The 22,057-nt window shown below is 45.9% G+C and overlaps 2 protein-coding genes across 2 annotated transcripts in view; both read right to left on the bottom strand.

Moving 5' to 3' along the window:
* UBE4B (ubiquitination factor E4B) overlaps positions 1-13,891 on the bottom strand; it is a 100,921-nt gene extending 87,030 nt beyond the window's left edge. The window contains 1 exon segment of the mRNA XM_084786706.1: positions 13,131-13,891. Within this exon segment, the coding sequence (XP_084642832.1) occupies positions 13,131-13,154 (24 nt within the window). The 5' untranslated portion in view covers positions 13,155-13,891.
* A 2,927-nt stretch (positions 13,892-16,818) lies between these two features.
* LOC311599350 (CDGSH iron-sulfur domain-containing protein 1-like) lies at positions 16,819-17,921 on the bottom strand. Its single transcript, XM_084785172.1, has one exon. It carries the CDS (start codon positions 17,785-17,787, stop codon positions 17,173-17,175), a length of 615 nt encoding a protein of 204 aa, XP_084641298.1. The 5' UTR covers positions 17,788-17,921; the 3' UTR covers positions 16,819-17,172.
* Between the last annotated feature and the right edge of the window lie 4,136 nt (positions 17,922-22,057).

Raw genomic sequence — 22,057 nt, forward strand, 5'->3', positions numbered from 1 at the left:
GCACTTATTAATCTACTCTTCGCCCTCTAAATTTGGTTTCTTCCCAGCTATATCTCAGAGATACTTGCACTTTGTAGCTTTCCTGCTCTGGCACCTCTCTCCTGAAGTCTCCTGGGCCTCTGCTCCTGGCCAAATCCCCTGCTTCTTTCCAGGATGGCAAGAAGTCCAGACCTATTCTCTCCCTTGCTCAGCAGTTGGCTGTAAACTGCTTTATTGGCATATCAGGGGACAACTGAGGAGCAGTGTTTACACAACATTGAGACAGGAGATTCTCAGAACAGGGATTACAAGCAGACGTGGTGGGTACAGAAATCAGCATTTGAATTACACAGCAACCTAATAAGCCCCAGGAGAATGAAACAGCACCAAAAAGCTTTTTAAGTGTGCTAGGGAAGATGATGGTTTGCCACACAAACATAGGACCTGAGCTTGGCTCCCTAGCACCCACATAAAAACTGGGCACATGGCTTGCATCTGTAATTGGGAGGAGGAGGGGCCATAGGCAGATTCCTAGAGCTCACCAATCAGCCAGTCAGGCCAAGGGGCGAGCACCAGAATCAGTGAGATCGTGTTCATGAAAATAAAGTAGACAGCAACTGAGAAATACATTAACAGTGACGTCTGGTCTCCAGAAATACAAGCTACCACATGAGCATAATACACACACACACTCAAAAATAACTAACTCTGGCTGGGCGTCGTGGCGCATGCCTTTAACCCCAGCACTCAGGAGGCAGAGGCAGGCGGATCTCTGTGATTTCGAGGCCAGCCTGGTCTACAAAGTGAGTCCAGGACAGCCAAGGATACACAGAGGAAACCCTGTCTTGAAATAAAAAAATAAAAAAATAAACCTAACCCAACATGGTAAGAAAGAAAGAAAAATAAGCTAGTTTAAAGAATTTAGCTGGGCAAGAGATCACATCTCTCGAGTGCTGAAGCTGAGGCCAGCCTGCAGCACACATTAAGGCCTTCCCTTCTACCAAGAAAAGACTTGATACCCTATGAGCGTATACAGGGGGAGGAAGTCCCCCTCCGTCACAGTCATAGGGGAGGAGAGTAAGGGAAAATGGGGGGGAGGGAGGAATGGGAGGATACAAGGGATGGGATAACAATTGAGATGTAATATGAATAAATTAATAAAATATATATATAAAAAAAAACCTTGCCTTGAAAATTTAAATCCAAAGGGATTTTTTTGTTTGTTTGTTTGTATGGTTGAGGGGTTTTGTTTTGTTTTGCTTTTCAAGACAGAGTTTCTGTGTAGCCTTGGCCTCCGCCTCCCAAGTGCTGGGATTAAAGGTGTGTGTAACCACGCACAGCTTCTTCTTTAAATTTTTAACAACTTCATATATCTCTCATCTCACTCAAAACTTTCAATCACTAATTTTTCCTGAATGCCCATACTCTCTCCCAATACTATAAACGTGGAAATTGTATTGTTAAATTACATCCCAGCCAGTGCTGCCAATGGCTTCACTTCATACCGAGGGTTTGCTTCAGGCTGGATGAGCACCAACTATACTCTCAACTGTGTACAACTCAGTCCTTAAGACAGAGAGTATGTCCCCTGAGCCTGCTCTGCCAGTGCGCTGCACAGACCACAGCAACTTCAGGGTGACGCCAGGAGACAGCACTTCAGTCACACCACACGTGGAGAAGCCAGACTCACCCAGTTAGTTGGTCCAAAGGAAGCACAGGTGTGTCTGGTTCTGAACCACAGCTCTGACAAAGGCTCCCCCAGGCATCCCCATCACATACCTAATGGGCTTCATGCAACAGCAAACCAAAGAAACAAAACTGTACTAGCACAAGGAAGGCAAGAACTGGGAGTCACAAACAGACACGCTGTCTCGTTCTGTGTACCCATGCTGTCAAACAAACACTTGTCCGGGCCATTCTGTGCCCAGCCCTGTGCTAAAAATTGGACAAAGAGGCTAAACCAAGCGTGAGCTGGGAGCCCATGTTCCTGTTGGAGACCCGTCAATGAATAGGCCATTCAAGGCAGAGTCACTGGAGGCTGGACAGGAAACCCAACTTTACTGAAAAGCCTTTCCTTCGCCCAAGCCCTCAGCTGAAGCCGCCCTGCTGCTTGGCGATGGGGAAGGGTGAGCTGGGGCCATGCCTCACCTGAGCCTCATAACCACATCTTGAAACCTTTCAGAAGCAGGCACGATGTAATCTGCCGGAAAACTCACCACTTGAAGACTGAGGCACCCAGACGGGCATGGTGGCGCATGCCTTTAATCCCAGCCCTCAGGGATTAAACAAACAAACAAAAAGACTGAGGTACCCACCTGAGGGCAGCCTGGGTTTTGAGAACTAAGGCAGCCCTGCGCCAAAAATCAAGAACAAACAAACAAACCAATAAACACCATCCCCGAGATCTACTCCTATAAGCAATTTCCAAGAATGAACAGTCTTCCCAGAGGACAGATATGTGTGAATGAGATCCAGCGTCCCCAGACTCCACAACTTACACGCAGACTCAGGCCCAAGGCAGCACACTAGAATAACAAGCAAGTCTACTTCACAGTCACTCCCAGCCTGGAGGGAAAGGAAGCAGTAAACACTGAATAAATAAAGAAATTACCTTAAGTTTATTTTTCTTTTTAATTTTATGTGTTTTGTTTGTGCACCATGTGTTTGCAGTGCTTGCAGAGGCCAGAAGGGGGCACCAGATGACCTGGAACTGGTATTACCCATGGTTGTGAGCCACTACGTAGGTCTTAGGGAGTTAAATGCCCATCCTCTGGAGCCAGTGCTCTTAACCTATTAGCCATCTCTCCATCCCCTAACCCTCTCCCATTTTAATACTCTTTGAAAAAGATAAAAGTAGTTATTAGAATATGTAAAAATAAAATATAAAGGGACTTTCCCTCCAAACTTGTAACTTGAGTTCAAGCCCAGAAGCCACGTAAAAGTCAAAGAGAACCACTACACAGGTGTCATATGACCTACATGTTTGTGCTGATGATAATAATAATAATAATAATAATAATAATAATAATAATAATAATAATAATAATAATAATAATAATAATAATATTAAGAAATAAAATAAGCTTGGCAGATGGCTCAGTTGGTTAAGTACTAGCCTACAATCCTAAGGACTTGAGTTCTGGGCCCCAGGACCCATGTGAACACTGGGCTCCCAAAGCATGCATTTGTAGGCAGTATTCAGGGAGGGATCGAAGACAGGTGGATGCCTAGAGCTCACTGTCAATCACTGAGCTCCAGAACCAGAGACATTATCGCAAAAACATCACTCAAAACAGAAAATAACAAATACACCTGACTTTGACTTCTGGTCTCCTGAGGCACTTATCTATGTGCATCTGCACACACCTACAAAACACAAACACACACACACACACCAGCTAAGCTACTCTCTTGCATAAGCCATTATTCTTCTGGACTGTCTGCTCTCTCAGCTAAATCACTATCATAACTAGTACACAGATTTTGGAACCTGGAAATTACTTACACTAGTAACAGATAGACATGACCCTGACTTGGGTCAACATGGCACAGATGCTGCGGAGTGGAAATCCGGTGGCTCTCATTAGGCTTCAATAAAACATCTGGTAAAACTCATGACCCCTAGGCCATCGGCACAACTCAACAGATGGAGGCACTAGCCCCCAACCCGAGCGACGTGAGTTGAGCTTGATCCCTAGCTTCCAGAAGGTAGCAGCGAAGAACCAACCCTGCAAGCGCTCTCTGACCTCCACATACACACCATGCCCTCCCCAACACATGAAATAAATAACAAAAATAAAAATAAACTAAAAGCTCAGAGGACAGCTAACATAATACCAACACAGCCTGTAATTGTAGGGCAGTCGGTTAAACGATTCTGATCCGTTTATTTCCTGGCTTCATGCCACTTTAAGGAAGTACTTCCAGCATGAGGCCAATCAGCATCCAGGGATAAAAGGAAGTGTGTGTGGATCTGCCTAAGGAACGCCCATGCGTACAGTGTGGGTTTACTCAGAAGGGGAAAGCCAACTTTGTCAGCACTCGGGATGAAAGCTGGACAGACTCCCGTCTCAGGAAGAGGAGATGTCTGGGCCAGCTTCAGACTTTGCCCTAGAAAAGAGACAGTAACAAGTGTGCTGCTAGTTTTATGTCAACTTGCCACAGGCTAGAGACATCTGACAGGAAGGGAATCCCAATTGAGAAAATGCCTTCCTAAGACTCCTGATGTAAGCAAGCCTGTAGAGCACTTTAACTAGTGATTGATGGGGGAGGACCCAGCCCATTGTGAGTGAGTCATCCCTCCACTGGTGGCCCTGGGTTCTATAAACAAGCAGGCTGAGCAAGCTATGAGGAGAAAACCATCAAGCAGCACCCTCCCTGGCCCCTGCCTCCAGGTTCCAGGGCTGTCTGCGCTCCTGACCTCCCTTCATGATGAATCACTGCCTGGACGTGTAAACTGAAATAAACCCTTTCCTACCCACACTGCTTGCTGTCCCTACCCAACCAAGGTCATTGTGTTTCATCACAGCACTAGTCAACCTAACTAGGACAACCAGGGACAAGGAGGTGCCACCAAGGGCCCAGAAGCAGGAACCCACACAGTGCAAAGCAGAAAGCCCTCACAGGTGGGCCTGGCAGAAGGTGACAATAGCCACAGATCAGGAAGGGGTATGCCCCACACACTACATTATTTCCTTTTCCAATAGAAGTCTTTATTTCCAACATCCTATTGCTCCCACAGCACATGAGGGAAGGGGCCACAAAGAACTGATGTTTTCGTTCATTGAGGGTTCCTGGACACTACAATTAGAGGACTTTCTACCTCAGACAGGGACGCTGTCTTCCCTTTCCAACATAAAGACTTTGGCTGAGCATGCAGCTGCCCAACAAGAACTACTTCTCAGCCTTCCCAACAAGCAGCCATGGCTGTAGCCATGAGAGGTAAACCAAAAGACTGCGCAAACCTAGGCTGTGCAGGAAGAGTCTGACCTCCCTTTTCCTCCCCTCTCCCTCTGACCAAATGTAGACACTCACAGCCGAGAAGAAGCCCTGTGTTAGGGAACCAAGTATGAGGCAGTGGCTGGGCCCTAAGGAGTACAGAGTTGCCACACCAACCGTAGCCACCTTCCCAGCCTTCTACTAGAGAGAAATCAACAGCTTAAGCATCTCTCTTACGACCATCAACCCAGTAGCAAGCTGACTCCTCCAGCACCCTCAACTCCTCTCAACCCCACAGCCATCCCATTACCCCACAACTCCCATGTCATCCCGTCGACATGCTTGTGCAGCGGGCACTTTTACTGGGCCATGTTCCCAAATCATGTTCGTTTTTTAAAGGCACTTAAAAAGGCAGCTGAAGGGCTGGAGAGATGGCTCAGAGGTTAAGAGCACTGACCTCTCTTCCAAAGGTCTGAGTTTAATTCCCAGCAACCACATCTATAATGAGATATGGTCCCCTCTCCTGGTGGTATGTGTACATGCAGGCAGAACACTGTATACATAATAAATAAGTCTTTTTTAAAAAAGTGGTTTGTTTCTGCAGTGAGATTGCCTTAGGAAAAACTAATTAAAAACAAAAAAAGGCAACTGAACTTAACAGGTAGAGTGCTCAAAGGGACATCATCATCAACAGGTATAACCAGATTTGTACATGGACAGGAAATGGCCATGTCACACACCAATTGTTCAACAGTAATTACAGCAGCCACAGTGGGAGGTATCCAACTCCAGATATTACCATGTGGAGAGCACAGGGGAGACCTCAGTAAGGCTCCCTAGGATAGCAAGGCCCACGTACACTCCGCCCTCGCTGTTCCTCAACAGGGCAAGAATGCATCCACTCCAAGGCCCCTGGCACCAGCTCCACCCTTCGCTGGGAACAATCTGCCCCCAAATAGTTCCTGTTGTCCCTCAAACTACTCTAAAATGTCCTGGGCTGGGGAGATGGCTCTATGGTTAAAGTACTTGCTGTAAAAGCAGAAGGAACTAAGTTCAGATCCCAGCACCCACATGAGAGCCACATGTAATGGCTGTTCTTAGTTGTCAACTTGACTACATCTGGAATTGAAGAAAACCCAAATGCCCAGGCACATCAGAGAGGGACTTTTTCGTTACTAAATCATTTGAAGTGGGAAGACCCACTTCTAATCTGCATTATTTTTGACTTATTGTTCGGGGTTTTGGTTTTTTGAGACAGGGTTTCTCTGTGTAGCCTTAGCTGTCCAGGACTCCCTTTGTAGACCTGGCTGGCTTCGAACTCACAGAGATCCACCTCTGCCTCCCCAACGCACCACCTCACCTGGCAGGGTAGATTCACCTTTAACCCAGATCGTCTGAGGTGGGAAGATCACCTTTAATCTGCGTCATACTGTCTGTTGGCATCCTGTATAAAGGACCCGGAAGAAGGAAGCTGCCCTTCCAGTTTAATTCCCAGCACCCACATGGCAGCTCATAACCCTCTGTAATTCCAGTTCCAGGGGATTCAACACCCTCACACAGAAACACATGCAGATGAAACAGCAGTGCACAAAATATTAAAAATAAATAAATAAATAAAAGACTGCCACTCTCAGCAAGGATGGTGGTGAGGCACACCTTTAATCACAGCACTCAGGAGGCAAAGACATCCTGGTCTACATGGGGGGGCAGGTTAAAACCCTCTCCATGGTTTTAAAAGCTTAGTTATCAAGGGGTGGCACTATTTGAAAAGGATAAAGAGGTCTGGGCTTCTTGGAAGAAGTGTGTCACTGGGGGTGAGTTTGAGGTTTCAAAAGCCCACACCAGGCCCGGCATCTTCTCTCTCCCTCAGCTCAGGATGCAGCTCTCAGCTTCTTCTCCATGCCTGCCTCCATGCTCCCCGCCATGACGATGGTGAACTAAACTTACTCTGAAACTTCAAGTCTCCAAGTAAACGCTTTTCTTTTGTAAGTGTAGCTGGGGTCACTGTGTTTCTCCACAGCAATAGAACAATGACTAAGACAAATGAGAAGTCTTATCTCAAAAGATAAGGTGGCAAGCAAGCAAAAAGGCATCTGACATCTACCTGTGGTACAGATGTGTACACACACACACACACACACATTCTTCTAAGCCAAATATAGTGTCACATGCCTACAGTCTCAGCTATGCAGAAGGCTGAGGCAAGACGACCTCTGAGCTTCACGCCAGCCTGGTTTACGAGCAAGACCTCTCTCCCCTCAAAAATGCCAGTGATAATGAGTGACTTTAACCCCAACATTCAGAGCAGAGATGGATGAGTCTCTGTGAGTTTGAGACCAGTCTATTGTTCCTGGCCTGCCAGAGCTACATATTGAGACCCTATCTAAAAAAATTGTTTTTTAATTTCCCCAATGTGTTGAAGCTACAGAGATGGCTCAGTGGTTAAAAGCACTTACTTATAAAGCCGGGCGGTAGTGGCGCACACCTTTAATCCCAGCACTCAGGAGGCAGAGGCAGGTGGATTTCTGTGAACTCAAGGCCAGCCTGGTCTACAAAGCGAGTCCAGGACAGTCAAGGCTACAAAGAGAAACCTTGTCTTGAAAACAAAAAACAAAAAACAAAAACACCTACAAGACGGCTCACAACCACCTATTCATATCTACACTCAAGGCATACACATAAAAACAAAAACAAAAACAAAAGCCGGGCGTGGTGGCGCACGCCTTTAATCCCAGCACTCAGGAGGCAGAGGCAGGCGGATCACTGTGAGTTCGAGGCCAGCCTGGTCTACAAAGTGAGTCCAGGACAGCCAAGGCTACACAGAGAAACCCTGTCTCGAAAAACCGAAAAAATAAATAAATAAATAAATAAATAAATAAATAAAAAACAAAAAAGCCACCCCTGAAACTGACCCCAGTCCTCTCTATCCCTTCTGGCTACTTTCTTTTCCTTTTAGGGTGTATCATCCTATGTACGATCTGTCTCTTTAAGGAAAATGATGCTCCCTAGAAGCAGGTCTCCGTGGCATTAAACATGCAGCAAGCAGATGCCGTCCTCCTCCATCCACACCACATCCAGGGCTACCTAAGCCCATAATTTCAGCCATAACAAGGGAGAATAAAAGTCTGCTGTTTCCACTGTCTCTCCTCCCTACTCAGAAGGGTAGAAACTCAGAGTTTCTAATGGTGCCTTAGTAAACAGACTGCGAACTCCACAATTAGGCTCTAGATTGGGACCCAGATCCCACACTTAACTGGCTTGAGCTGCAGAGCTGGGATGTAGTTGAGTTGGTAGAGTGCTTGCCTATTTACATGCCTTTCGGCAAGCTAATTAATTTCTGTTAAACTCAATTTTCCTATCTGTAAAACAGAGATAATAATAGCAAAGGTGTCAGGAGAGTTCAGAGCTTGGCACAAAGTACTCCTAGAGCTAACGTCACCTTTATCACTCTGTGTCTTCCTCAGGAGGCGGCAAAGGGCTGAGGGTATGACTCAACAACTAAAAGCAAACACTGCCGCTGAGCAAGGCGGTGCCCACCTGTAATCCCAGCACTCTGAGAGGCTGAGGCAGGTGGATCTCTGTGAGTTCGAGGCCAGTCTGGTCTCGAGTGAGTACCAGGACAGCAAGGACTAAAACAGAGAAACCTTGTCTTGAAAAACCAAAACAGGAAAGAACCAGACTCATCTGGAGCCTCAGTATCTATTCCCAGTGTGCCCGCTCGCCACCTTCTCACTGTCAGGGCCTCAATCCCTCCTCCTCCTCTGTCTCCCACTGTGTACCACCTTCCCTCCCGCAGCTCGTTTTATACCCCTGCCAGTCATCTTAAGCCTCTGTAGACAGACACCCTGCAGCGGACAGCTCTGATGACTCCCAGTGCCACAGGCAAACAAACTCACAAGATCAAGCCCCATGACTTGGTGCTACTTTCTGAGACCCCTGTCTCGCACCCAGCTCCCAGGACCCTTCTGGGGCAACAACACAGCAGAACTTTTTTCTAAAGTCTTAAGCCCTCGTGCCGTGAGGCAGTGATTCTTATGTTTCCGAATGCTTCATACACAACTCCACAACTGCACTCGGCACAATAACTGTACTGTACCTTAAGATGGCTCTTGTCTTAGTTTCTGTGTGTGAGTGTTTTGCCTACATCGGTGTATGTGTGCCACAGGTGTGCCTCGTGCCTGGAGAAGTCAGAAGAGGACACCACATCTCCTGGAACTGGAGATACAGCAGAAACTGAACCTAGGTCCTTGGCAAGAATACGTGCTTTGGGGCTGGAGAGATGGTTGAGCACTTAAGAGCACTGGCTGCTCTTCCAGAAGTCCTGAGTTCAATCCCCAGGAACCACATGGTGGCTCACAACCATCTGTAATGAAATCTGATTCCTTCTTCTGGTGTCTACAAAAACAAAGCATTCATATACATAAAATAAATAAATAAATCTTTAAAAAAAAAAAAAAAAGAATATGTGCTTTTAACTGCTAAGCCAAATCTCCAGCCCCTATATTATATATTGTAGATTTCTAACTCTAGCCCCCAATCCAATCCCCAAACTTACAGAGTGAACCACTTGAGGCTGGGGTCAGGGGAGTCAGTGAGAGAACACTAGTGCACACGAGTCGGTCAGCCCCCAAAAGACCAGCTCACATCATGAACGCACTGGTACAGACACCACTTCATAGAAAATTAGGCATACCAGAGAGGCCAGTGTTAGCAGGATACTTTTTTTTTTTTACAGATTTATTTATTTATTATTATGCATACAGTGCTCTGCTTGCATGTACTCCTGCAAGCCAGGAGAGGGTGCCATATCATATTACAGATGGTTGTGAGCCACCATGTGGTTGCTGGGAATTGAACTTGGGACCTTTGGAAGAGCAGGCAGTGCTCTTAACCACTGAGCCATCTCTCCAGCCCCTAGCAGAATACTTATATCAATGTTATGATCAATCTATGCTCAATTGCTAAACAGTGAAATGTAATACAGGGGTCTTTGGAATCAGGAGTCCTGAGTTTGAATTCTAACCAAGTCACTTTTGCCAACCTAAATGTTTCCTCGCCTATAAAATAAAATAAAAAATAAAAATTACTTGTCCTTACTTCATCACACTGACTTACCAAAAAAAGACAAGAGCTGCACCACGTGGGCCTGGCCAAGTGCAGGCTTCTAAGACTGTTGAGAACTGTCAGCTTTCCCATTAGAATACTGCTGATCTGTAATCCCCACACTTGGGAAGCTGAGACAGGAGGATCACAAGTCTAAGGCCAGCCTGGAATACATAGCCACACCCTGCCTCAAAAGAACAAGAGAGGAAAGCACTATTAAAAACAAAAAAAATAAAACCTATAATCCCAGCACTCACAGAGGCAGAGGCAAGCAGATCACGGTATGTTTAAGATCAGCCTGGTCCACAAACCAAGACTGCCAAGGCTACAGAGAAACCCTGTCCCGAAAGACACCATAAATAGATAGAATCCAAGGTCATATATGCTGCATTCGGGAAGAATACTCAACACTCTTCTAAAACCCTGACCACACCCCGAGGCCCAGCCAGCCATCTCTCACAAGTAGGTCATATAAAGATTTAGAAGAAAAAGAGAAAAGGAGAGGAAAGGTACAAATCATCAAAGCAATTTCATCACCACTGCTGAAAAGCAGTTTAAAGCGCCTGCCCTACTTCCAGCATTGCCTTGGTACAGGAAAACAACACGTGAGTAGCTAGCTGGAGCATGAGTATACTGTAAACAGTGATGCTGTGGAAGGCTCGGTCTTCAAGAGGCTGAACTCAGGCACAACTCTGCTCTGTGGGGCTCTGGAAAGCACTACACAAATACCACACAGCAACGCAGTTAAACAGCCCTCTCAAAGACAACGCAAAGAAGTAAAAGACCTCAAGGTGGCCTGTGAGAGCCCTAGTCTGGTTAAACCAGCTTTTACTCTCTTCCAACTTGTAGTCACAAATATTTTCATTTTGCTAAAATACCAAACCCGGATTTAAGTCAATTCCTAACTTACAGTGATCACTGAAAGGACTTTTAATTCTGAAATGTATCCTTGAACTGTCAATAAGACACATGTTATCAACATAACCCACAACATCTGTGATACAGGTTTCTGCTAACATGGTAACAAACAAAAAGACCTTTGGAAACATCCAATGTGCAGCTAACTCTGATTAAGGAAACTGGATTAAAGCTGGGCAAATTGTTACACAACTTAATTCCCAGCACTCATGGCAGAGGCAGGCAGAGCTCTATGAGTTGGAGGCCAGCCAGAGCTACATTGTGAGACTCAAAAAAGGGGAAAAAATGTTTTAAAAGAGTTTGTTCTAGCATTTAATGAGAAAAAAAAATGACCAGTAATTATAATGTCTTTGTAGTCAAGCCAACTAATTGGTTGACAATACCTTTATATTAATCCTGTGTTAGTGAATTTAATTTTTCTTCCCACCCCACCTCCCAGACAGGGCTTCTCTGTGTAGCCTTGGCTGTCCTAGACTGGCTTTGTAAATCAGGCTGGCCTCCAACTCAGAGATCCGCCTGCCTCTGCCTCTCTGAGTGTTGGGATTAAATTTTTCATATACACTTTAGTGCTCTGTTGACCTTGAAAAAAACTTTCCTGTTTCTTCCACAAAGGTTATATATATGTGTTCCTTTCATGATCATTAAGAGTTACACCATGTCAAGAACTGAGCAAAATTAAAAACTACCTTCCAGATTATACAGTATTTTTGACCAGTCTAGACACTTTATTGGTTTGGGAAAAAAATTAGTAAACACTCAAATCTGTAAAGGCCTCTAAACCAGGAACTATTTACAAATCACAAGGAAAAAGGTGCTTTTTGGAAGTAAAGGACTACTTAAAAACACAGACTGTGTCTCTTTAGAATTAAAGAAAAATAGAAGGGTACTTTTTTGGGGGGGGGGGGTTCGAGACAGAGTTTCTCTGTGTAGCCTTGGCTGTCCTGTACTCCCTTTGTAGATCCGCCTGCCTCTGCCTCCCGAGTGCTGGGATTAAAGGTGTGCGTGCGCCACCACACCAGGCAGAAGGGTACTTTTTAAAAACTACATAAAACCAAGTGTTTCTTAGTTACTCTCCTGAAACTGCTCAGGACTTTTTCTGATATAAAATACACTCCTGCTGTAGCTGAGGAAAACCAAGTTAGTTGACACAAAATGAACACTTGTGACTTACTAACTAAAGTATCCCAAGCCACAACTTTTCCTACCTGACCCTTCACCCACCTATGTGCACACTCCATCTCTGGAGGATGTTAGTGACTAAACAAACCATAGCCAAAAGTGGAGCAGGGGCCTCTTCCAACGACCTCACAACAGATGCCTACTTTCGTAATACTGCAGGAGAAGCAGTGGAAGAAATTAAGCCAGAAGGGGTCTTGAAAAGAATGCTTTCAATTGGTAAAAAGACAGGGAAAAAAGTACATTGAGCCACAGGAAATTCCTTGTTCCCTAACTGCCATTGCTTTTCTGACAGTCTCACACAGCACAACCCAAGTATAAGGGGGAGGGGGTCATAAAGAAAGTAAAATACAATACAATACCAGAAGTCATTAGGAGTCTGTTAAATTCCTACAGTTTTAAACTGTTAAGGATATAGCGTTTAATTATCAAGGAATCTGTAACTGCCTCTCAAACACAAAGGTACTTTTGGTCAATTTATACAATGCGATGGCTACATGATGGCTACATGTATCTGGGATTTCAAACACTTCCTTTTCAATGATTTTATGTAAAACTGTTCTTTAAAACACCTGGAAACAGGCGCACACAATATGCCATGATCTAAATTTTGCCCCTCTTTCTTGAACCCGCTTTTTAAAAGACTGAACATCTTCAAGATGCTCTCATCTTCAGACCTTAAAAAGAAAAAAAAAGCAAGTAGAGATCCAAATGAAGAAACAAGGCAAGAGAATAAAGGAGAATAAGGGGTCTTGCACTCTCTATCCCTGGGGAATTTTAGTGATTGAGTAAACACACCGGGGAGGCCGTAGCCCAAAGTGGAGCAAAGGCTTCTTACAATATAACCAACCTGGTGATGAATGACTACTTTCATAATATTTCATTATTTTTGAAAATGCCAATCCCCAAAGCCGACACCACTAGCGCAAAATCGTCCCCGTCCAAAGCGCCAAAGAGTTGCCAAGTAATCCTTTCAAGGTGCCCCCCCCCTCCTCCCCACGCCCCAGCCTCCTCACCTCATCAGCGCTCAGCTCCTCCATCGTTTTCCTCTTAATGGTGAAAGGCGTTAGAGAGATCCTTCAGTTCTTGAGACCAGGGCGGAAGCAAAGGAGAGTGGAAGGTATCTATCGGGCTGTCTGGCCCCCCAGTGGGGGAGGTTTCAGAATTGCATAGTCAGAGGTTAAAAACTAAGAACACGAGGCACTGAATCGCCTTGGCTTCGGTCGCTCGGATCGCCCCAGCCTCCTCCAGCTGCAAGCGCCCTGAGCTGCCTCCTCTGGCCACCGCCGCTGCTACGGGGTCCTCTCCGGGCGCCACTGACTCCCCTCAGCTTTCCCAGGTTACCCAGAGCGGGCTGCGCGGTCTCCAGCTCGGCTCGTGCCCGCTGCGCGCCGTGTCTTCGTGGCGGTGACGCGGCAAGCTGCGTTTTTCTCCCGCAGACCGTGCTCCGGGTCCCACCCCTGGCCCCTGGCGGGAACGGCTCTGCTGCACGCTGGATGGCCCCGAGGCGCGGCGACCCTACAGCAGCCCGGAGAGAGCCCAGCACCGTACCGGGAAGCCCCTCCCCTCTAAAAGCAGGCCAGGCTCGCCCCGCCTCCACGCAAGAGCCCTGGTAGCGGGGGAGGGGAGGGATGGGGACAAGCGAAGCTCTCGCAGTACGCGTAAAACCCTCCTACCCCTCCGAGCCTACTCTTACCCCCTCGCCCCACCAAGTATTATTCATCAAAACAACAGGGCGGCCATCTTTGAAAGGGATCACGTGACCCTCGCTGGAGAGGCGGGGCTTCTGGCTCCCGGACGCGGCAGCCAATTAGCAGCGGGCGTCGCGCCGCCGATTTCCTCTTCGCCAGCATCCTGTCCCCGCCCCCCTGCCCCACCCCCCTCTCCCCTCAGTGGCGCCAGGCGCGGGGGGAGGGGAGAGAGGGGCGGCTAAGCTAAGAAGAGAAGGAAGCGGGGCGGGCCGTCACCATGGAGACCGCGCGGAGGCGAGGGGCGCGGTGGGCGGGGCCCAGGTAGGATAGCTGAGGGTAGGATGAGTCGGATGGGAGATCTCCCTGCCAAGGTTTCTGCAATGCTGGTTTGTTCCCAGGTGGCTCCTGCTATCTAGTGACGTGGATATCCTCCAGGATGCTGCAATCCAGCCACCGACACTAGGAGAAGAGAGAAATCTGGGAAACGTGTGCTTCCTTTCTTTCTTTCTTTCTTTTTTTTTGGTTTTTCGAGACAGGGTTTCTCTGTGAAGCCTTGGCTGTGCTAGACTCACTTTGTAGACCAGGCTGACCTCGAACTCACAGCGATCCGCCTGCCTCTGCCTCCCGAGTGCTGGGATTAAAGGCGTGTGCCACTACCCCCGGCCTAATATATAAATCTTAATTTAGCAAAGTAACAGCACAATGAGAGTCCAGATTTTGCCACAAGTATATATTGTATGACTTACAAAAGCCATAATCTTCTTGTTCTTAATTGTACTTGAGACAGAATCTGGCTAGGTTTGTCAGACAGTTCCAAATGGGAAATCCTCCTGCCTGAATGCTGGGGTGTAACATCACCACAGACTATGGAATGTATGTATGTATGTATTATGTGTGTATGTACGTAGTATGTATGTATGTATTTGAAACGGTCTCGCTAGCCTGGAACTAGCTATGTAAATGCGGCTAGCCTTGAACTCAGACTTGCCTACCTCTGCCTCCCAAGAATACCCTGCTACTCTTAGCTGAACTATAATTTTAAATGGTCCACTCTAGTTTTAAAAGAGTTACATTTGGTCCTAGCCAAAAGGCCGAGAAGTGACTAAAATAGTTACAGTTTGTTTGCTGCGTGCTAAAAATGGGAACATGACTACTAGATATGCAAAGAATTTGTGAGTAAGATTAAATTGCCGCAGGCTTTTCAGGAGGGCATTCTACTTTCCAGGAAAGGAATTCTGTGTAAGTTATGTTGGACCCCTAGTCACACTGATGTTAATTACATTGTCTTTTTCAAAACACCATAATTGCTGTGTAACCTCAGATTAAGTCACACATTTAAAGTGTACAGTGGCTTTAGGATAGTTAAGAGTTACTTAACACCATTGCTGTTTAATTTCAGAACATTCTAGTCACCCAAGAAAGGAACCCTCAAACACGCTCACTGTCCCTCCTCACCTACCATCACCTCCTGTAGCTAAGGAGACAGCTGCCTTCTGTCTCCAAGCATGTACCTATTCTGCACATTTCACGTCAGATGAATGCAATATTCTGTAACTTCTCTTGCAGTTCTCTGACTCCACTGCCTTCCGTACTTCAGATAGTGTTCCCTCCTTGAGGCCTTGCAGTCGGTGTCTCCTTTGGAAGACTCTCCCTTTGGACTTATTTTTTTTAATTTACTTATTATGCATACAGTGCTCTGCCTGCATGTACCCCTATAGGGCATAAGAGGGCATTAGATCACATTACAGATGGTTGTGAGCCACCATGTGGTTGCTGGGAATTGAACTCAGGACCTCTGGAAGAGCAGTCACTGCTCTTAACCGCTGAGTCACCTCTCCAGCCCCCTCCCTTTGGACTTTACATGGTTTATCCCTTCTTAGTTTGTGGGTTTTAGACTAAATGCCTTTTCCTCTTTAGTGCATTAACTCACTTATCGTACATGTGTATGTATGTATGTTCCTGTATGTATGTGTGTGTACAGGTCTGTGGAGGCCAGAGGAGACTCTTTAATCCAAGAACTTTGTTGTAAACAGGTGACCGTGGTGTGGCTCAGCCCTAGCACACACTTTTAATCCAAGAGCTTTCTGTACATAGGATTTAATGAAGTTAACCCTAGGTCAAGAGCCAGAGCAAGAAACCAGCTGACAGGGATTAAATAGAATGGAGGGACTTTGGGCCGGGCATGGTGGCACACGCCTTTAATCCCAGCACTTGGGAGGAAGAGGCAGGTGGATCGCTGTGAGTTGGAGGCCAGCCTGGTCTACAATGTCTATGACAGCCAAGGCTACACAGAAAAACCCTGTCTCAAAAAGACCAAAAAAATAAAAATAAAAAATAAAAAGAAAAAAATAAAAAGAAAAGAAAAGAAAGAAAGAAAGAAAGGAGTGTAGGCTCAATTTCCTTAACAAGTATACTTTATTATGAACGTATTAAATGAATATACCTCCTTACAACCCAACTACCCTAAACAAGAAGGAAAGGAGATTAAGGAAAACAAGAAGGAAACCTTACGGATATCAGTTCCTAGGAACCATTCTCCCAGGGTATTCAGCGGGATTTCAGCTGCTGGAACCTGGAGCAACCAGAAGCCGGAGCGGCAGGGGATGAACAGCCAAACAATACCAAGTCCCCCAAAAAAGCACAGGCTCCTGCTTTGGGCTCATAAATACATGTCCTCTTAGAGTCTGTACTAGGATGTTTTTCAGCTGGCAACACCCAAGCCCCCCAACTAAGTGGTTTGACTTCTAAGTGAATAAACATCACCTGCTCTCTGACAAATCTGTTCCCCTTCCCAAACTTGGGACCAAAACAAAAACATGTTTATCTCCCCTACAAAGGAGGGACTTTGAGATTTGGCTTTTTCTTCTTGGGCTCTCCTATGAATTAGCAGGCCTTTTCCTCCTGGACCATAAGCTGAGTAAGCAAGCTTTTGGCCTTAGGCTTTTGGTTTGGGGGGCTTTTAGCTTTGAGCTTTTAGGTTTTAGTTTGGTTGATTTGGTTGGTTGGTTTTGTTGTTGGTGGTGGTTTTTTGTTTTGTTTTGTTTTGTTTTATTTTTGTGTTTGTTTTGGAGAATAATTTAATACGTTAACTTCAGATACAACTATATTCTAAGACCATTATTTTAAAGGAACAGATCCTTACAAGACCAAAAGAACCCATATACCATGAGATCGTTTTAGCCTTTTCTTCTTCTTTCAACAAATGTGCACCACGGTGTGTCAAGGCTGACACCGTGAATGTGAAAGCTGCAATTTGTAAGGTACCAACCACATCTAGAGCCCCAAAAGGCCAATCAGACAGAGTGGGTGCCTTTCTACTTAAACAATAAGGTGACATCACTACACGCTGGGGTGCAGCAACTGTCCATTAAGTTTCTTTTTTCTTGATGATCAGAGGCCCCACGTTGTCTCCAGTCTCTTCGTTGTGCTTTATGTGGGCCCCGTCACAGAACGGGAACTTTTTGGACCTCCCGCAGCGAAAGTACACAGCCTTATCTCCTAGGTCCTCCATGTCAAAAGCATGCACGGCCTTTGGGTGGTCTTTCTGGATCTGGAGGTTCACCATAGCTTTGGTGCGATTCTCTTTAACATAGAACTTTTTGTAAGCCAGATAACGGGGAGCAGCTGTACCAGCAGCAAATGTGACGGCTGCAATCCACTCAACTCGCACAGCGGAGTCGGAGCTGAAGCCGTTTGGCTCGGGCAGCGGGAAGGCCTTAGCAGGACAGCGCGGGCGAGCGCTGCGCACCGCGGAGACCCCAACAAGACACAACCTCGAGCCCCACTCACTGCCAGGTTGGTTGGTTTTTTGAGACAGGGTTTCTCTGTGTAGCCTTGGCTGTCCTGGGCTTGCTTTGGAGACCAGGATGGCCTCGAACTCACAGAGTTCCACCTGCCTCTGCCTCCCTGAGTGCTGGGAATACAGGCGTGCGCCGCCACACCCAGCTGAATTTTTGGTTTTTGACGTTTTCCTTTGAGACATGAGCTGAGGAGGAAGGTTAGCTGGGTGCTTTCTCTGCCTCTCTGAGGTAGTAGGCTTTCACTCCAGCACCTGGCTCCTGAGTCTTCACTGGTAGAAATCAAATGATTTGGGATTTTCATTTTTAAAACAACAACAACAATAATAAAATCTTTTGGATATTGCTTATGATTTCTCTCAAGTCCTTTCTGACATGTAACCATGTGTAGCAAGTATTCTGTCCCTCTATTTTTTCCCTTTGTCTGTCTGTATGTCACAAGCAAGGTCATGACCAGTGTGCCTTAACTGACCGGCTCACCTGTGTATTTGCCCATAATGTTATATGAGTGGCTCCCAAATACAAGAATGAATCAGAGCCAGGCATTGGTGGCACACGCCTTTAATCCCAGCACTCAGGAGGCAGAGGCAGGCAGATCACTGTGAGTTCGAGGCCAGCCTGGTCTACAGAGTGAGTCCAGGACAGCCAAGGTTACACAGAGAAACCCTATCTCAAAAATAACAAACAAAAGAGTGGCTCAGGGCTTGAGTCAACAGCACTGGCTTATTTCCTAGGTTTAGCAACCACATGCGTGATCAAGCTCCAGCCAAGCAAGAGGAATTCAGTAGTTAACACTCCAAGCCTTGAACTCCATCACCAGCGTTACCTATGGTGATGGCCAGAAATGATGTGGTATTGCCAAAATACCACATCATTTTTTTGTTCTTTGCCACGCATGCTGCCCCATTTTTCTGCAAGAAGATTAAAAATCTAGAAAGAGGTGCTGGAGAGAGGGCTCAGTGGTTTGGAGCATTTTTTACCCTTGAAAAGTTCCTGGGTTCAATTCCCACACGTGGTGCCTCCCAACTGTCCATGGCTCCAGCTCCAGAGGATCTGGTGTCCTGTCTTCCGACCTCCACAGGCAGCCAACATGCATGTGATACACACACCTAATTCAGGCATTCCCATTAACATACAAGATATGATAGGACTCTTCCCAGTCTCACTTTGTGACCAGATAGAAGGCTCAGTGGACAAAAGCACTGGCGTTGAAAGCCATCGAACTAAGCCCAATGCTCAGATACCATGGGAAAAGATGCTGGGTCACTCCCCTGCCATCCCAGCCCTCCTGCTGTGAGGTGGGATGCAGGGACAGGACAATGGGCCAAGAGGCTCAAGGGCCTGCCAGCCCAGAGTATGCAGTGTAGCAGCAAGAGAAACGAGAAAGACCCTGCCCTGCAACAAGGTCAAAGGTGAGCACTTCTTACTCCTGAAAGTTGTCCTCTGATCTACACATACAAAGTGTACATGTATGAACACAACACCCATACATAGCAAATCAATTTTACCTTATTTCTTCTTCCAACCTTGAGCCTGTGTCTGTGTTCTCTTTCTCTTCATTTCTTTCTTTTTAAAAAAATTTATTTTTTTTATTGTATATGAGTGCTTTATCTGCAGAAGAGGACATCAGATCACATTATAGATGGTTGTGAGTCACCATGTGGTTGCTGGGAATTGAACTCAGGACCTCTGGAAGAGCACTCAGTGCTCTTAACCTCTTAGCCATCTCTCCAGGCCCCAGGAACTAATTTTTATAATCCCTTGAAAATAGGAACACGTCAGCCAGGCCAGTTGGCAAACACTTTTAGTGCCAGCACTTGGGAGGCTGAGGCAGGGGGATCTCTGTGAGTTTGAGGCCAGCCTGGTCTGCAAAGATCAGGACAGCCAGGACTTGTTACACAGAGAAACCCTGTCTCGAAAAAGATAAGAAAAAAAAAAAAAGAAAATGGGAACTTAAATTTTTTTATTTTATTGGTTTTTGAGACAGGGTTTCTCTGTGTAGCCTTGGCTGTCCTAGACTCACTTTGTAGACCAAGTTGGCCTCGAACTCACAGTGATCCACCTGCCTCTGCCTCCTGAGTGCTGGGATTAAAGGCATGCACCACCACACCCCGCATGAAAATGGGAACATTTTGACCCTGCTTTCTTTTGTAGCTAAATGTGCTAGTTCTGTCTCTTGCTCCAAAATTGTTGCACTCAGATTATACTTAAAATTTAACACTGGGAACTGGGTATGCTGGCACAGTCCTATAATCCCAGCACTTGGGAGTCAAAGACAGATGGATCTCTATAAATTCCAGACCAGCCTGGTCTACAAAGCAAGTCCAGACTAGCCAGGGCTACACAGAGAAACTTTGTCTCGAAAACCCAAAATAAACAAATAAATAAAGTTTAATACTGGGGCTGGAGAGAGATGGCTGGAGTCAGTTAGGAGCACTGACTGCTCTTCCAAAGGACGGAGGTTCAATTCCCAACACCCACATGGTAGCCCACAACTGTCTATAACTTCAAGATCTGACGCCTTCACACAGACCAGACACACATGTAGGCAAAACACCAAATGCACATAAAAAAATGATAAGTTATTTAAAATATAACACTAACGTGTTCTGCCTGTGGGATCAGTCCAGCTTCAGTTATATGAGTAGGACAAAATAAAGAGAGGTGAAAACATACTGGAGCACAGCACGGTGTCCCCTCTGCCGCGCACGAGAGCGCAGGGCTCCACATAGCGACTGACAACACCCAGTGCCCATTGTCCTCAGGGTCACAATCCCCATCTCTGTCATCTCCATACTAAAATAGGAACTTCTCAATGATGAGAGAAATCTCTACCTCATTTCAGAAAAGAAAAAAAGTTTCTGGTAACTTAAGAATTTCTTTACACTTATTTATTTTGTGTATGCGTGCGTATGTGTATGCGTAGGCGTGTGCAGGCCGCAGCATGTGGGTGGAGCTCGGAGCACTGCTCTGGGAGTTGGGGAGCTCTCCTTGCCACGCTGTGGGTTCTGAGGATCGGCAAGCACGTTTACCCAGGAGCCATCCCATTGCCCTGTTCCTATAACTTTGTAAGTAATCATTCTTGGGTTTTTTGTTTGTTTGTTTTGTTTTGTTTGTTTGTTTGTTCTTATTTTACAGTGCTGAGACTCTGAGCCAAGGCCTCCCATATGATTGGCAACCGCTTGCTTTACCGTCTAGTCACATCCCCGGCTCAAGGAATTTTTATCAATATTTATTTAGTTTGGGTCACACATTGCCTAGACCATTGGCAAACTCCCTATTTAGTCTAAGATGACCTCAAACTTCTGACCCTCTAGCATCCACCTCTAGGACCACAAGTGTGTACCACTCACTGTTTATTAGTGAGGGTATCTTTACTTTTTAACACAGTCTCACTTTGTAGCCTTGGCTGGTCTGGAACTCACTATATAGCTGAGGATGACCTTGAATTCCTGATCTTCTTCCTCCTCTTCCTCCCAAATCCTGCATTATATTCTGATTAATGGTAATATTCTGAATCAATGATGCATCAACCAATTTGGCTTTGCTGTCACCATGGTGTGCTATGACTATATCAACTCCATCAATGTCGATATCAAATGTAAGTTAAACATAAATTTAAATATTGTATTTCACTCTCTTTTATTACTTAGATTATGAAGCATTTTAAGAAATTACTCACTGATCCTACCCATAACAAATTATTGATTTCGGTGTGACCTAAAACATTTTCCTCTTTGGTGTCAGAATAAAATATGTTGAATTCATCAGTATTTTTATGGTTCTTCTTTCATATTCTAGGGACCTAATAATGATTCATGGTGCACCCCTACAAATAAATTCAGAATTTAATTCAACCTAAGCAATTGTGATAAAATAGCTTCCTGAGGCTGGTGATGTAGCTGACTTGGCAGAGTCCTTGCCTTGCTCACGATCCCCAGGCTAAGGATGCTTGGTAGTGCAGGTCTGTAATTCCAGGACTCAAGAGGCTGAGGCAGGAGGATCAGAAGATCAGGGTCATCTCTGACTACAGCCAGTTCAAGAGCAGCCTGTGCTATGTGAGGCCTTGTCTCAGAAACAAACAAAATAGATAAATAAAAAGCAACGGCTGAGCCGGGTGTGGTGGCGCACGCCTTTAATCCCAGCACTAGGGAGGCAGAGGCAGGCGGGTCCCTGTGAGTTCAAGGCCAGCCTGGTCTACAAAGCGAGTCCAGGACAGCCAAGGCTACACAGAGAGACCCTGTCTTGAAAAACAAAACAAAACAAAACAAAAAAAAAAAGCAACGGCTGGAGAGATGGCTCAGTAGTTAAGAGCATGGGCTGCTCTTCCAGAGAACCAAAATTTCATTCCCAGTACCCAAGTCCGCTGGCTTGTAACTGCCTGTAACTATCGCTCCAGGGGATCTGACGCCCTCTTCTGACCTCCCTGGGCACTCACATGCACTTACACATGAG

This window comes from Acomys minous, assembly GCF_964271855.1.
Source record: "Acomys minous genome assembly, chromosome: 6".
Lineage (NCBI taxonomy): Eukaryota > Metazoa > Chordata > Mammalia > Rodentia > Muridae > Acomys > Acomys minous.